This window comes from Cucurbita maxima, unplaced genomic scaffold, assembly GCF_002738345.1.
Source record: "Cucurbita maxima cultivar Rimu unplaced genomic scaffold, Cmax_1.0 Cma_Scf00044, whole genome shotgun sequence".
Taxonomy (NCBI): Eukaryota; Viridiplantae; Streptophyta; class Magnoliopsida; order Cucurbitales; family Cucurbitaceae; genus Cucurbita; species Cucurbita maxima.
In genome coordinates, this window is record NW_019272060.1 from 120,168 (window position 1) to 137,466 (window position 17,299).

Here is a 17,299-nt window from a genome sequence, read left to right on the forward strand (position 1 = left end):
ACACCAAAAATAAAAAAATACAACCCACAACTCAAAAATGGAGCTGGTTTGGATTGAATTGTGAACCCTATTTCAATTGTTCAATTCACCTATGGAACCAATTCAAAATTTAAAATCTCGAGTTGCCCGACCAAGACCGACTTTAAAAAATAAAATTAGAGTCAACTCGGAAAATAAAAAATTAATTTTGGTAGGGAGTTTCCACCTAATAGAGTTCCCTTGTCATTAATGAAGTCAACAAATAGAAAGTCAAACAAACAATATTTTTGTCACAAAAATATAAATATAAAAAAAAAAAAAAAACCAAAAATAAAAATGTTATTATTTAATTCCCCAACCATATTCCTCAACTCTCCTCCAATTATTCGATACAAAACAGCCCCAAAATTGACCAAATTCCCGATTTTCTCCGATCACATTCCGATTCGCCTCCGCTAGATCTGCCATGAACCCGCCGGGATATCCCGCCGGCGGAAGCCCCAGAAAGAAGGAGATCCAGCTACAGGGTCCTCGCCCGCCGCAACTCCGAGTCAGTCAAGATTCCCGCAAAATCAAGAAGCCGCCGCCACACCCTCAGCCGATTCCCCCCACCGGACGCCCACCTCTCCCACCATGCGCCGGCGCCACCCAATGGCCTCAGCCACTCATCATCTACGACATCTCCCCCAAAGTCATCCACGTCCCGGAGAACAACTTCATGTCCGTCGTGCAACGACTCACTGGACTCTCCTCCTCCGGCGACCTCTCCCCAGCGGCGAGGCTGGCCGCAATCGAGAAGGCCAGTCCCCGACCGGAAAGAGAAAGAGAAAGAGAAAGAGAAATCGACGTTAGCGAGATGATGGATTTGGGGGAGATTTCGGTGGAGTTATGGCAAACCCCCGGAATCCTATCTCCGGCTCCGGCAAGTCTTGCTCCGATTCCGACAGGGTTTTTCTCGCCGGCGACTGAGCTTCAAAATTTGTCGTATTCGTTAATTCAGGAGCTGAGCCCTCATTGGCCAAGCCCTTCTGCTCTGTTTTCAGCTCCTCTGGTTTCCCCAATTTCTTCACCAAATCTTTTCTCCACTCTCTTTAATTTCTAGCTTTTTTTTTTTTTTTTTTTTTTTTTTTTTTTTTTTTTTTTTTTTTGTAAATTGTAATTTTCACGACATTTTTCCTTTTTGCCAATTCGTTAAATTACCTTAAAAAAATGTAATTTTTGTTTTTTTTTTTTAATTTTTTTTCCCTCAATGCTATAAATAAATACCATTTTTAACACCTCATTTATATTTGGTATTTCTAATTGTAGTATTAAAAAGATAAATTGAATTTTCTAATTATTTAATTTATATATATATATATATATATATATATTGGTGATATTAATTAGGCAATGGGATCCAAGGTTGACTACTTGTTAATTGCAACTATATGAATTAGATTTTTTTTTTTAAAAAAAAAATTAATTTGGTCTAAAATATTGGTCTTTTGTGTGTAGATTTGTTGACTTTTCCACATGCACGATATTTAATTAGTTTTATGATGTCTTTATTTTCAAATTACAATATCTTATTAAATTCTTATAAAATATCTCTTTTATTACGTGATCCAATGCATCTTTTTTTTATCCCTCGAAATTTTGGGTTAGTTGGGTTGGTGACCAAGTAACTGGAATAGAGTTCCTAACTCAATTTTTTATTTTCGAATTGGGTTGTCAGTTGGGTTCTGACAAAAAAAATATATCAACTCACGAATCGACTCAAATTTGTAATCCAACCGAAATTGAAGAAATAGTTTTAAAACCGTGAGGATGACGATGATATGTAACAGGCCAAAGCAGATAACATTTACTAGCGGTGGGCTTGAGTTGTTACTAATGGTATCAGATCTAGGCACCGAGCGATGTGCTAGTGAGGAAGCTGAGCCTCGAAGGGGGTGATTGTGAGATCCCACATCAGTTGGAGATGAGAACGAAACAATCCTCATAAGAGTCTGGAACCTATCCCTAGTAGACACAGGATGTTGGACTCCGAAGATGGATGGATTGTGAGATTCCAGGAAGTTGGGCTCCGAAGAGGGGTGGATTGTGAGATCCCACGTGAGGATGATGACTATATGTTACGAGCCAAAGCAGATAATATCGAGTTTGAGCAAACAATAAATAGGTAGTTCAAGTTGTTGCATCATATGAACACCCGTAATTAATTATTTCGAGGTGAAACCTTTGAAAACTTTTTTTTTTTTTATAAAAGTTAAAGTGTTAATGTTAGAAGAACTTGAGTCTGGTGCCTTAGACCACTCGGCCATCCTGACCTATAATCAAAACTTAATAGTAATTATATAACATTTTGAAAACCCAGGTAGATCCGAGTAGCCTAATTCCTTGCCCATAGATAAAGATGCGATACCCTTCCATTGTTGATGAGATAGAAAACGAGGATGTCATTATCTCTATGCATTATGAGGACTTAAACGTGTAGTCTACTACTTGTAATGGAATTGTCTCGTAGTTGTTGAAATACTATACAAATCAAACCTACTTACCAAATCACGAAACACTACCAATACTACCAATACGTAGCGTGTTAAAAGAATTCTTTAGTTGGGCTCGAATATATAAATAACTTAATAAGTTGAGTTGGTTTATGCGTTCATTCGGTCGTAGAAAAAACGTATTCATAGAGTTCATGAATTATCAGCCCACACAGAGATGAAAAGGTTTTGGGTATGAGTTGTTATCAATTTTTAATTGGATAACTATCTTGTTAACATTAGACTACTCAACCATCTTGACTTTTATTTTCTTCAAAATTTACTTTAAATATATATCGTTTTTAAATACAGGAAAATTCGAACTAGCATTAAGGAAGTATAATGACTTCAGATCAGGCAGTTACATAAGTGGCTGTACTGTTGACTTGGTTGGACGAATTGTATAATGTATGATGATGCATGCCTCATGGCCCTTGCATGTGTTGTTATTATGATTGTTATGATATGTTATGCTATGTTATGCTATATTGTGCTATATCATGTTTATAAGCTATGCTATAATAGGATTATATCGTGTTGTAGAATTCTGTTTATGATATAGATAACTCGTGATGCATAAACCTCCATACACCAGCCATGTAAGCTATGTTAAGTACAAAAGATTTGTGAGGAATTAAGTATGCATGATTCTTAGGTTCATTACGTCATTAATGAATGAATGTTTGACTTGCATCATAACTTATGCTATAATTTTAAGCTATGGGACCTCATGTAATTTTTATATTATATGCATCGAGGGACTTCCCCATTATGATTAGTACGAATGCATACCTTACAAAATTTATGTTCGCCATGATGTTATGCGGGTCCTTTCCCTTCGTGGTGTTCAGTAGCGTGAGGGTGCACTAACTTGATGAGCCAGACCTAGAGGACATGTATACGAGCTTGCCTAGTGGGTCTATGTGCCCATGCGTAGACAGTGTATAGAGAAATACTACACATCCAACTTTGTTGGGACTGAAAAGGAGTTTAAGGTCATGTCTTGATGTGTTTGTAAAATGATAGGTCACTCCATAATTTTGATCTCAACAATCGGGTTACTTATAAAATATTTCTTAAAATATTTAAGTCACATGTTACTCTTATTTTATAGGTAAAGGTACAACACTCATGTGCAGACGACGACTTCGCAGTGAAGGCCATGAAATTAGAATTAGGGTTGTCACATTCATGTCCGTTTGGTACCCATAGGTTAGATAAGTGCTTGTTTTATTTTATTTAAGCTCACGTCATTTAAGCTCATTGTTACTTTAAAGATTTTATTTATTTATTTTAAGAATGTTAAGCCTATGACATATATTACAAAATATTTTAAATGAATATTTGTGCACATATTAGTCGATGTCATGCATTGACAATCTTATTTTTAATAGAGAAATAGAGTCGTTACAAAAAGTATGGATAGAAGAAAGAAAGTATGTGTATTATCAAATTTGTAACGGTTTTTAATAGAGAAATAAGGTCGTTACAAAAAGTATGAATAGAAAAAGAAATTATGTGTATTATCAAATTCGTAACGACAAGATTTTGATCAGTTAATAGGTTACAATCTAAGATAGGTTACCATCTAAAATAATATTCTTTTGTTAACTTTTTTAAATTTGGTGATTAAGCGTTTTTTTTATGTAAAAATTGCACGTGTTATTTTCAAATTAAAATGAGGATACTAACGATATAAATATATTTTAATTTTTTTATTAAATTTAAAGATATTATCGAAACTTTTTAAATTTAAGCAATATTCTTTTGTTCTAAACAAAAGTACAAATCACAAAAAAGCCTAAAAAGAGAGCATTTCTCATTATCCTCTCCAACAACTGGTTGCTCTATTTTTTGCGTTTGAGAGGTCCAGTCTTGTAACCACACTTAGTTGGCTTCCCCCAGGGTGTGCGAGACCCCTTCCCAAAGCTCCCACTACTCTTGCTCCTACCCTCACCTCCTCCATGAGGATGATCCACTGGGTTCATCGCCACTCCTCGAACCACTGGTCGTCGACCCAACCACCGGCTTTGCCCTGCCTTTCTCAGTTTTCGGGTTCCATGGCTTGGGTTAGACACCTGACCGATTGTCGCCCTGCACTTAGAGTCGATCAACTTCTCTGTACCTGATGGGAGTCTCACCAGGCAGTATCTTGACGTTGGCTCTTTTAATATCTTTGCACATGTTCCTGCTGACCGCACGAGCTTCCCGCCTTGACCTGGATTCATCCCGATGTTGTGGATAATCGTACCAATGCGCATAGCAGAAAGTGGCATACAGCTTCCAATTTGTGAATTGATGTCAAGGGTAGCCATGTAATTTGTCATTCGTTCACGGAATGTCCGACCGTATGTCCCAGCTATATCTGATAAGAATGACGTAAAAGTAATCTTAACATAATGACACTAGAAGAAAACATTCTTCAGTAATCTCTCATCTGTCCAGGTTTCTTCATTCTTCATGTGATCATGTAGCAATAATAATAATTGAAAGCAAAAAAAAAAAAAAAAAAAAAAAAAAAAAAAAAAAAAAAGAAAAAAAAAAGAAAAAGATAATTATCGGTCTTTTCTGTTCCAAAAACTAGCTTATTTGAGTAAACTTAACACAGAGGACAAAATTGAGTTGGAAGTACCTTGCTTTGACGTTGAATAGCTTAGTTCAGCCACTGTTTGTAGCAGGTGAAGATTAATTTCACTAACCCATTCACTGTCCTTACAATGGTAAGATTTAAGAACAGCTTTTCCAGACTTTCATTTTGGCATGGGTGTTTGATAAAAGCTGGAGAACAATTTCTAATTATGTGCTACGAAGTTGAAGAAAAAAGCTAAACTATGATAAAGAAATGCGGCCAAAGCTATTCTCGGAGTATTTGGTCTAAAAGGAACCAAAGAAAAAAAAGAAAAAGAAAAAAGAAGCTTCAATGCATTGTTAGATGGGGCTTCGTAAAGAGTTGTGCATCTTTTTTGTGTCCTCTATCAAGTCCATTTTTGTGAGATCCCACATCGGTTGGGGAGGGAAATGAAGCATTCTGGGTGTGAAAACCTCTCCCTAGCATACGCGCTTTAAAACCCTTGAAAAAAAGCCTAAAGAGGACAATATTGGCTAGTGGTGGGCTTAGGCTGTTACAAATGATATAAGAACCAAATATCGGGCAGTGTGCTAGCGAGGATGTTGAGTGCTAAATGGGGGTGGACACAGGGTGGTGTGTTAGCGAGGATGTTGAGCTCTAAAGGGGGTGGACACCGGGCGGTGTGCCAGCAAGGATGCTAAACCCCAAAAGGGAGTGGATTTGAGATCCCACATTGGTTAGAGAGGGGAACGAAACATTCTTTATAAAGGTGTGGAAACCTCTCCCTAGCATACACGTTTTAAAAACCTTGAGAAGAAGCCCGGAAGGGAAAACCCAACGAGGACGATATCTGCTGGCCGTGGGCTTACAATTTTTATTCTACAATGTAATCAATTTTTTCTTTTTTCTTTTTTCTTTTTGGGTAATGTTCAATTAATTGTTGAAAGTGAATGGGTTGCTGTTTTTGTTGTTCTTCCATGGGGACTTTTCTTGCTAGCGTTAACTTGGAGGGATCCCTTTACTTTTGGTTTTTCTTTCTTATTTGCATCGACTTAGTCCTTATACTTTTAATGATATTATGGATAAGTTTTTGAGTAAAACATTTTACCAAAAATTAGATCAAAAAGCAACTTATGCATAAAATATGGACACTTCTGTAAGTACAAGGTTTAAACCGTATACAAAGAAGTAAAAAAATGAAAAAAATCATAACAGAAAGTTTAGGAAATGAAGGCTCTTATCGGGAGATGGTTAGACTTTGTTTAATGAAACCAGAACCCAACAATTTTTGGCCAAAGACCCCTAAAAGAATCCATGGCTAAAAGGCACCAGGTGTGCACCTCACATAAAGAGGTGAAGCACAATTCTCTTGCTTGAGGGTGATGTATGCCAAGTCATACTAATCATTGCAAGAATCCATAGCCATATTAGCTCAAGAATTAGTATCAATTTGTATGAGATCCTATATCGGTTGGAGAAGGGAACTGTGATATCCCATATTGGTTGTGGAGGAGAATGAAACACCCTTTGTAAGGGTAAGGATGTGAAAACTTTTCCCTAGCAGATTCGTTTTAAAGCTTTGAGAGGAAGTCCGAAAGGGAAAGCCCAAAGAGGACCATATCTGCTAGCAATGGGCTTGGGCCGTTACAAATGGTATTAGAGCCAGACACTGGACGATGTGCCAGCAAGGAGGTTGTTCCTCGAAGGAGGCTAGACACGAGGTGATGTGTCAGTAAGGACACTGGGCCCCAAAGGGAGTGGATTTGGCAAGGTCCCACATTGATTGGAGAAAGGAACGAGTGTCAGCGAGGACGCTGGGCCCCAAAGGGGGGTGGATTGAGATAACCTGCATTGGTTGGGGAGGAGAATAAAACACCCTTTGTAAAGATAAGGGTGTGGAAACCTTTCCCTAGCAGACGCGTTTTAAAGCCTTGAGGGAAAGCCCGAAAGGGAAAGCCCATAGAGGACAATATCTACTAGCTGTGGGCTTGGGCCATTACAAGAACGAAGTATTCCTTATATGGGTGTGGAAACCTCTCCCTAGTAGACGCGTTTTAAAACTTTGAGGGGAAACCCGGAAGGGAAAGCCCAAAGAGGACAATATCTGCTAGTGGTGGGTTTGGGCGGTTATATATCTCATCCAAAAACATTAGGCTAAGCATAATTCATTTCATATATATTGTCATCCACATTTACAATCATCATTATTATTATTTTCTAAGAACAATATGGAAGCAGAGACTAACCTAAAGAAAAGGAGCCACCAAAAACAGAATAAGTTATTGCAGAAGCTGTATATTGAAAGGATGAAGAGTCTCGCTTAGGAGCCTTGCTTTGATCAAAGGAAGTGGTCAACGAAGTAAAGGTCCATTTTACATGTTCTTTGCTAACGAAATTTCTTATGTGAAAGGTTAGGTGGCTAAGGTCCAAGAAGCTGAATGAAGAGTCGTCTTATTTATTTATTTTTTTTTTTTAAGAGTAATGCAGATGATAAACAGATTCAAGTTTTGATTTGGAATTATTAGCATCCATATTCAGCTGGTTCAGATAGTTTGTATGAAAGGGTTTGGTTTAGATGAACAAAAAGATGGAAAAGAAAGGTCAGAAAAAGAAAAAAAAAGGAAAGATTAGAAATGAAGAGGAGAAGCATGGTTCCAGATGGTGGGATGTTCTCTTGCGTTTTTAAGGGCTTAGCTTTCAGAGTTTTGATTATCTAGAGTGTAGTATCAAGATGATTTCAGAGGATGTATGCGTTGACGCTGGTCTTTTGCAGAAGATCGTTAAGTTGTGACATTAAAGTGAGCTCAGGTGTGGTTCTAAGAGGCAATAGACGGAAGGTTTTGCAATATTCCTGAAACAGTCCAAACCCACCGCTAGCAGATATTGTCCGCTTTGACCCGTTGTGTATCGTCGTCAGCCTCACGATTTTAAAACGCGTCTACTAGGGAGAGGCTTCCACACCCTTATAACGAATGCTTCGTTCCCCTTTCCAACCGATGTGGTATCTCACAATCCACCCCCTTGGGAGCCAACATCCTCGCTGGCACACAGCTCGATGTTAGGCTCTAATACCATTTGTAACAATTGAAGCCCACTGCTGCAGATATTGTCTGCTTTGGCTTGTTACGTATCACCGTCGGCCTTACGGTTTTAAAGTGTGCCTACTAGGGAGAGATTTTCACACTCTTATAAGAAATGCTTCGCTCCCCTCTCCAATCGATGTGGGATCTCACGATGCATGGTAAGGAAGCTAGGTTGATTCTCAATTGGTGGTTCTTAAGTTGGAGATTGTCTTGTCTTCAAGCTTCGAGTCAAGATTGTCACAACAAGAAGAGTATTTTAGTAATTTTTAAGTGATTAAGGCTTATGGGTGGGATCTGCAGTATTATTCTTTTTTATTGGAAACATGGCAGTACATTAGAACAATAAATATACACAAGAGAGGGGAAAATACTAGACCCCAAAGTTAAAAGAAGATTACAGAAAAGCTCTCCAATTAGCCAAGAAATCAGAAAATAAGTAGTTACAAGAGATTGTTAAGCCTACATCCATAAAAGAAGAGAAATTTTGGTCTTCTCCCACAAATATTCATTGGTTTCTTACAATCCAAGAGCACCATAGAAAGTTTCAAATAAAGTTGAGCCAAATAACATCGGCCTTGTTTCTGAAGGGGTGATTAATAAGAAGAGAAAAGGCTGCTGATTGAAAAGCAAGTGTAGAAAGTTAGAAAGCTCTAAAGAATTTCCGATGATTTGAGCACATCCACGAGAGTCAAGCTTAACACCATTACAAAAAGAACCAAAATGAGCACGAGTAGAAAAGTTATTATCAACAAGCGATGTGCTTATTAATAACAATTGGAAGGCTCCACTGCCCCTAGATTGATTTGTTCCACCTTTTGTTTGATTGTATGCATAGTTTCTTAGTTAAGAAGAGGAAAAAAACGAAGTGCAGAAAGGTTTTGTAGGCTTCAGTTAGAAGATAATGCTATTCAGCTTCAAAGACATGGTAATCCTCTCTACTAGCTTCACTGTAGTTTGCGATGGCATACGCTATGATGCTGTAGCCTCGGGTCGGAGGTGTCTCAATATTTTCTGCAGTTCAGTTAGAAGATGTTGTTATGGAAACTGGAGATTGTTGTTATTCATTGGTGAAGGAGAGAAGGATTAGCGATTAGCTTTTGCAAGTTTCCTTTTTAAAATGTGGCAAGAGTATGATGGTTAAGCTTTGTGCGACACTTTGTGGGTGGTAGGGGATGTCCTTTTTCTGTTTTGTTTGGTTTGTATTGATCTCAATATGTCTGTTGGATGGTTTTACTTTCTGAGATCCCACATCGATTGGAGAAGGGAACGAAACATTCCTTACAAGGGTGTAGAAACCTTTCCCTAGTAGACGCATTTTAAAAACCGTGAGGCTAACGGCGATACGTAATAGGCCAAAGTGGACAATATTTGCTAGTGGTGGGCTTGGGCTGTTACAAATGGTATTAGAGCCAAACAACAGGCGGTGTGCCAACGAGGACCTTGGGCCCCAAGGGGAGTGGATTGTGAGATCTCACATCGGTCGGAGAGGAGAACGAAACATTCCTTACAAGGGTGTGGAAACCTCTCCCTAGTAGATGCGTTTAAAACCCGTGAGGCTGACAGCAATGTTACATAGTTTTTCTTGTAAGTTTTCGGCTCTAGATTGGTTTTTTATTTGCTTCTTTTGGGAACCTTGTACAACTTTCTTCAGAGAAAATTCTGTTTCCTTGGAAGAAAACAAAAGTTACAGAAAAAGGGCTCCAAATTACAGTTGTGTTCTTCTTTATACAGCCAAGTTACCACCTGGCCTTGTTGCTTCCCCATCACATGTAACATTCTAAAAGCCCTTTACTAGTATAACAGTCAAAAGCTTAGCATTTTCTCCCAATGGAAATAACAATTTAACCCAAACAACAAAACAAAAGCGTTCAATTTCCTTAGAAGATGAAACCATTAATTGACTAGAACCAACCAACCAATCAATCAATCAATCAATAAAACCCCTTCGGAGTTCAGAATTACACCAGAAATTCAGTACTTCGGACATAACAAATGAAGAAAGTAACAAAAACCAAAAATGTACATTAACATTCTGCGATCCAGAGAATAAAAAGGTAGCAATTAAATCACAATACGCTTCACAATAGACAAACAATCCAACCAGAATGAAATCTTTGAACTCAAAATCAAAAGACGAAGAAAGTAAACACAAGAAAGCCGTATAACTGAGAAGAAGGACTTACCAGAAACTAAGAGGTCGGAGGTGGGCTCCTTATTGATCGGAGCTGAAATAGAACTTCTGGAAGAGAAACTCCTGAGTCCCCGAAGAGCAACCGAGGCCGCGGATTTCATAGCCATGATTCAAGGTATTTGAGTTTCTTCATATAATCAAAACGAAATGTAAGTTTACAGAAATCACAGCCATGAAATCGAAAGCATAAGAATCTACACTTGCAATGAAGAAATGAAAGGGAAAGAAAATTAGAGAATAATACCTCAAAGAGATGAGATTGCGAAGAAAGCAAAGAAAAATACGACGGCCGGAGAGGGTTTTTGGGGCTTTCGGTTGCCGCTGCTCGCAGATCCAGAGACGAGGACGAGGAAGAAGTAATGGACTGAGTGAATGTTAGACCGGTTTTCTCTGGGTTTTTTACCAAACAGAAAACCGATCCGATTTTTTTTTCAAATACTAAAACAAAACCGGTTTTTTTTTCAATAATTAATACATTTATTTGATATAAATTGAATTTTATGTTGGTGAATTTTAAAAATTATGAAATAAGCCTAAAACATAATTTAAATTTTTTCGGACTTATTTGGAAGGTTAAATTAAAATTCATATATTTATTAAAACTAATAAAAAATTTATTAAAGTATAAAAAATTAATACATTATTTATAAATTAGAATATAAACAAATTTTATAAATTTATTAGCGTGAATCTTTTATAATTACTTTTAGATATATATTATACCTTAATTTAAATTTTTTTAATTAGGAAAATTTAACATAGTGAATGGGGGAATATCTCAAAAGAGAGTTTTTTTTTTTTAAAAAAAATATAAAATAATTTATTTTAATATATTAGATATTAAAATCATTAATATTATATATTATATTTAAATAGCATAAAATATAAACAATACAATTGTCATTCTAATTTCAATTTTTTTTTTTATTTGTCTATGATACAAGAATTATTTTAATTCTTTTAAATATTTGTTTTAACGCTTCAAATCAATTTTTTTTACTTTATAATTAATATATTAAATATTAATTTTGAATTTTTGAATTTTTTCTTTCAATTAAATTATCCCTTTTAAGTGTTACTCACACCTTATAAATATAATGATGCAAAATTAATTAAAGTATTAATCTAATTAGAATTAAGAATTAAGGTCTCGTGTCCAAGAATCAATACTTAAAAAATTTCACACTTATTGTCAAATCCGGTGCAACAGCTAAAAACTGTTTTCTTATTTTAGCCACTCTGGTTCAATCATTTCTTTGTGATTTCTCCTCCTTCAGTTGTGTTATCATCCGTTTTCATATTTTTCATCTTCAAAAAAATTTCAATCTCATTCATGATCTTCCTCGAAAGCTACACTACAACTTACTATAATTTTATTTGTAGTTGGATCAAACATTCTATAACATTTGGATTCGCGGTCCAACTACAAATAAAACAGAGGTCACACTTTTATCTTCAAGTTTGCTTCTCTTGGCATTTGGAATATGAACATGTTCCACACATCCAAAAACTTTGAAATACTTTTCTGACTACTCGAATCTTGTAAAATTGGATCGCATAGATTTACATGAACAAGACTCAATTTTTTAGTTGCTCTCCATTTACCCATTTTTGGAAATGGAGTCCGATGTCGTTTGCTTTTTGTACATATCTCACTGGTGGTGCTTGGAGCTATAATTTGCAGTAGACCTTTCACCATGTTTTTTGTGTTTTAAGGTGCATAAATCTTTGTAGCCGAGATGACCATAACGATAGTGTCAAAGTGTTTATCGATCCATATTTGAAACTTGGAGGCATCTTCCATCGTTTTTTATAGCAGATGGTTGAGCAAGCAAAATGAACAGTCGGTTTGGACTTAGTTGACTCTGCCATTTTTTCTTTTTGTGGATGATAAATGTTTCATATACCATCTTTGAACAAACATTGTTACTCTTTTTTCTTGTAGTTGTCCAAGAGATTATTTTTTAGTTTACTAATTGTAACCTTCATATAGAGTTAATTTCACTGCACCCTTCCCAGTCACCTTTTTGTTTCATGTCTTTCCACATGAGTCATTACATTTCAAACACAACCCAACCCACTTGCCAATCCATTGATTCTGCGCACCACATGCTCACGACCCAATTATAATAGCCAACCCAATCCAACTTCTACAACCTAGCTAAGTGGCCTAACACCAGCGATTCCGCGTCAGTTCTTACCAACACCAGAACTTGAGTCTGGCGCCTTAGACCACTCGGGCACTCTGACTTCTTATTAATAGATCCCACATTGGTTGGAGAGGGGAATAAATCATTCCTTATAAGGGTGTGGAAACCTCTCTCTAATAGACTCGTTTTAAAACTGTGAGGTTGATGACGATCCATAATAGGCCAAAATGGAAGTATCTGGTAGCAGTTGGAGAGGGTAAGGAAGCATTTCTTTTAAGGGTGTGGAAAAATCTTCATAGTAGATGCATCTTAAAGCCTGAGGCTGATAGTGATACGTAATGCGCCAAAGTGGACAATATTTGTTAGCGGTGGGCTTGAGATGTTACAAATGGTATTAGAGCTAGTCACCAGGCAGTGTGCTAACGAAGACACTGGCCCCCAAGGAGGTGGAAGTCACCGGGCAGTGTGTTAGCGAAGACACTGGCCCCCAAGGAGGTGGATTGTGAGATTCCAGATCAGTTGGAGAGAAGATGAAACATTTTTTATAAGGGTGTGGAAACCTCTCCCTAGTAGACTGCCAGCGAGAACGCTGGAAAACCTCTCCATAGTAGAAGCGTTTTAAAACCGTGGAGTTAACGGCGATACGTAACGAGCAAAAGCAGACAACATCTACTATTGGTGGGCTCGAATAATTTTAAACAATTGGCTAGAATAGCTCAATTGGTTAGAGTGTGTGGCCCTTAATCACAAGGTTGGAGGTTTGAACCCTCCTTTTAACGGCGATAATCAAGTGTTCGCAACGCAAGCATATTGTCTTACATTTTCTATTGAATCATAACCCTTGAATTGTGTATAATTTTTAGTTTTTTTTAGGGTAGCTTCGACCAATTGAAATAAGATGTAAATACAAATTTGAGCCCAATACCTATATTTATTTATGAGTGTTAAAGCTAAATAGAAACTAATTTTAGGGTTGGGCTAGAAGGTTTTTTGCTCAATTTAGTCAAATAATAAGCTCGAAGTGCAACTTCAACTATATAACTAGCATCCCGATCATATTTTAACTCTGACGTTGTCTTCTCCTTGATGATGTTGAATGTCACGTTCTTCGATAGCGTCAATCAAATCAACCTAAGACTTGTCGATCCTTGAGCTTCCATTGTGTCTTGGTGATGGTATCCGGCTTTACCCCCAACATGGGTTCGTGAAGATCAGATATTCTTCAATCTCCATCTTCCATCAACCGATCCATCGAATTTCTCAATTTCAATCTTTGAACTTTCCATCTTCACAGATCATGGTGAATTTCGCCTAACTCTTATACCAATTGTTAGGATCGCACAACAACGCACACACTTGATCTAGATGAACTCGAAGAACAGGAAAGAGAAAATGCCTTGAGCTTCCATTGCTTTGTGTTCATAATATCATGCTTTTCCCCCCAACAAGGGTTCGTAAAGATCTTTCTGGTAAAGATAATCTTCAACCTCAATCTTCCATAAACCGAAATCGGATCCATCGAACTTCTCAATTCCAGTCTTTAAACTTTCCATCTTCACAGATCGTGGTGAATTTCGCCTAGCTTTGCTACCAGTTATTCTTTGATACCAGTTGTTAGGATCGCACAACAACGCACACACTCGATCTAGATGAACAGAAAGAATAAGAAAAAGAAAATGCAAGGAGAACTCTCGCTAAAAAATTTGCATTGATAACTTCAAGTATTTCTAGTAGGATAGAATGAAAAAAAATACATTTTCAAGGCTAAGGTATATATATATATATAGTTTTACCACATATAACTATCTATTATATATAACTATTTACCATGTATAGCTTTACGTGATATAGCTCTATGTAGAAAACTATTTACTATTTATGACAATTTACTTTATATGTCATTTAACATATGTAACTTTTCGATGTAATATCGTTGACTAAACTATAAATAACCAGCCGACTCCATAAACTAATAATCTAAAACCACAAACTTGTTGGGTTTTATGTCCTAAAACTCATAGTTTGTAAACAAAAACATATTTTGTTTTCAATAAAGTTATTATTGATGTTTATTCAGTAAAGACCGTTATTGAATAAAGTGAATGTTACGATCATTAATCTAAATCCAATAAACTAAGAACACTCTGGCTATAATATGATTACTTGAACTATATGTAGAGACATAAGAGTGGATCAAGGTCAAGTATATAGTCAAAATAATCTATAGTACAGGGATAAGGTTGAGTACCTTATTCTGGGGACACTATGGATGCAACCCACTTTTGTATATGATATAAACAATGTGATCATTAAATTGTACATGTGGAGACATGTGAGTGGGGGAGTCCTATGCAATGAGTATTGCATAAGATCGAACCATGTAGAAAATCACTCTCACTTTATAATGTCGTTTACTATTGAGACTGATTTTTTTCATTCGATGACCTAGGTAACTCGATCTTAATCTTGAGCTAACTATGAACTCTTGTTTATTCAGAATTATCCTTAGATTTTCATGGGTGAGAGTGACCCGAGTTTGCCAACTCAATAAGCTCCAATTTCAGGGGTAAGACTGAGTGAATAGCTGGAGACATAAAGTGTAAGATGGAATTCACTCCTACTCGCTTTTAGGGATAGTAGAGAGGTTGTTCCCTTAAGTACTGACTCCAAGTCTTGAACAAGGGGCCCTACTCTCTCATTGGCCCGAGAGGGATTCGGTTTGGTGGTTGGATCACAAACCAATTGTTCATTAGAGGATTAGTGGGACTCAAGGAACAAGAAGTAACTTTAAGGGTAAAACGGTAAATTGACCCAGCTCTAGTTACGAACAACCTGTGAATGATCGACTTACTAATCATGGTTATATCAAATGAACAGAAATATATCTATAGTAAGGAGAATGCAACTACTAGGCTATAGTGGAGTGTCCTAGTAGTTAACGAATATTGATTAACAAGGTTAATGAGTTTAGACGGTTAATCTCGGATCGTTGGAGCCCATGATCTATAGGTCCATTAGGTCCCCTGCTAGCTCATATCAGACTAAACCACAATACGATATATTTAACCGCATTTTGTTTTAATTATGAATTAAACAAAAAGAGAGAATTGAAGATATTTAAATAAGATTTAAATATTTTAATTATGAATAGGGATTCATAATCATTATGTGCCGGAATTGATTTGGATTGACATTTTGTTTAATGTTAAATATTAATTAAATTGTTTAATTAATCATTTAATATTATTTTGATTTGAAATTAATTATTTAAATTAATTGTTGAATTAAAATAATGAAAGTCAAAATGTTGACTTCGCCTAATGGAAAAATCCATGTTTGAGTTAATGGAATATTGAGTGTCAATATATGGTTTAACCAAAGTTGCATGTTTGCCACATCATCCCACAAATTTGAGTGTTAAAATTTGGTTTAACCAAACATGCATGTTTGCCAAATAAACCCCACAAATTTGAGTGGAATTTTGAGTGTCAAAATTAACTCAATTTGGTTAGCTCAAACTTGCATGCTTGCCACATAATCCCACAAATTTGAGTGTCAAATTTTGGTAATCTCAAATTTGCATGAACATGTAAATATGACTCTATAAATAGAGTGATCAAGGTATATGGAAAGTGGGGTTGAAAAACTTTGAGAAAATCTCTCAAAACTCTCTCTCTCTTTACCTATACTAAATTTCTATAAAGTTTAGTCACTCACCGGATTCCACAATCTCGTTCTAAGGCCGGAGAATAGTAGGTAAGATACTAATGGTGGTTCGAAACTGGTTCGTGAGAAAAAAGAAATTTGAACTACAAAAGGTTAGTTTTCAAACTCATTGAGTTTTAATGCTTTTGAACACGCTAGCTAATTTACTATAATTAATGTACTTAGAATGCCTATGATCCAAATTGCTTTTGCACGTGTTATAGTAACACCATCAGAACTTGCACCTACAATGACCAAAGTCGACGTTGAAATGCTTGATTCACGACACGAAAAAGACCACCGATGATCCCACATACACGAGAGGTAAGCTTTATACGCTTGAATAACGCCGTGTGTCGTTGGAATCCAGATTCAATTTAGGTTTTAAGAAGCTCATAGATGTGTCATCTTAGGCATCTACAAGTCACGAGTCTTCGTGGAAGAGAAGCAGAGAGTCCAACAAAGAGTTAGAGGAAGAAAACGATGAGAAAGAACATCAGAAATAGCTGCAGAGAGGAGAGAGATGAGAAACAAAAAATCGCACCGAGTCGGGCGAAGAAGACAAATCCGTCGAATCTAGATCTGAATCGGGATCTGGGTCAGACTCAAACCCACAGTCCATTGCCAATCCATTGGTTTGGCCCAACACACACTCACAACCCAATTATAATACCCAACCCAACGTTTGCAGCCTAGCTCAACAGCCCAGCACCCACGATCCCACGTCTGCCTATCCAACCCACAACGCCTGCAGCCCAAAACCTGATAGTCCATGGTGAAGACGAATTACCTAAGACCTGTTAGGTTATGGAGTCTGCTCTCTTATTTATAACTTGGTCAACTGTTATATTCGGTAAAGCTATATTTGGTAAAACTATATATAGTAAAGCTATATATAGTAAAGTTATATCCGGTAAAGCTATATATGGTAAATAACTATATATAGTAGATGATTAAATATGGTAAAACTATATATAGTAAAATGAACCATATATATATCCCGGCATGTAGAGCTATGAACATGTACTTTTTGTATTCCCTGTAATTCTCTCTTACTGTACATACGTGAAGTTATCAATAAAAAAAAAAAA

At 36.6% G+C, this 17,299-nt stretch overlaps 2 protein-coding genes and 1 non-coding gene across 3 annotated transcripts; 2 read left to right on the forward strand and 1 right to left on the reverse strand.

Annotated features, from left to right (window-relative positions):
• Positions 1-234: 234 nt before the first annotated feature.
• On the forward strand, positions 235-1,081 carry LOC111470379 (protein MKS1-like). Its single transcript, XM_023115944.1, has one exon. The coding sequence runs from the start codon at positions 446-448 to the stop codon at positions 1,079-1,081; it is 636 nt and encodes a 211-aa protein (XP_022971712.1). The 5' UTR covers positions 235-445.
• Positions 1,082-4,241: 3,160 nt separating this feature from the next.
• LOC111470392 (60S ribosomal protein L2, mitochondrial-like) lies at positions 4,242-10,735 on the reverse strand. Its single transcript, XM_023115955.1, has 3 exons — positions 10,598-10,735; positions 10,346-10,480; positions 4,242-4,875 (listed from the first exon to the last, which is right to left on the reverse strand). The coding sequence occupies exons 2-3, from the start codon at positions 10,458-10,460 to the stop codon at positions 4,358-4,360; spliced, it is 633 nt and encodes a 210-aa protein (XP_022971723.1). The 5' UTR covers positions 10,461-10,480; positions 10,598-10,735; the 3' UTR covers positions 4,242-4,357.
• Positions 10,736-13,208: 2,473 nt separating this feature from the next.
• Positions 13,209-13,282, forward strand: TRNAK-CUU. Its single transcript has one exon. It is a non-coding gene; the product is annotated as a tRNA-Lys (tRNA).
• The last annotated feature ends 4,017 nt before the right edge of the window (positions 13,283-17,299 follow it).

What these genes read in the sequence shown, in the direction of transcription:
- LOC111470379 (XM_023115944.1), top strand. Translation starts at nt 446, where the DNA reads ATGAACCCGCCGGGATATCCCGCCGGCGGAAGCCCCAGAAAGAAGGAG.
- LOC111470392 (XM_023115955.1), bottom strand. Translation starts at nt 10,460, where the DNA reads ATGGCTATGAAATCCGCGGCCTCGGTTGCTCTTCGGGGACTCAGGAGT. An exon ending in CTCCGACCTCTTAGTTTCTG is followed by an intron (nt 4,876 to 10,345) that starts GTAAGTCCTTCT and finishes CATTCTTATCAG; the next exon opens with ATATAGCTGGGACATACGGT.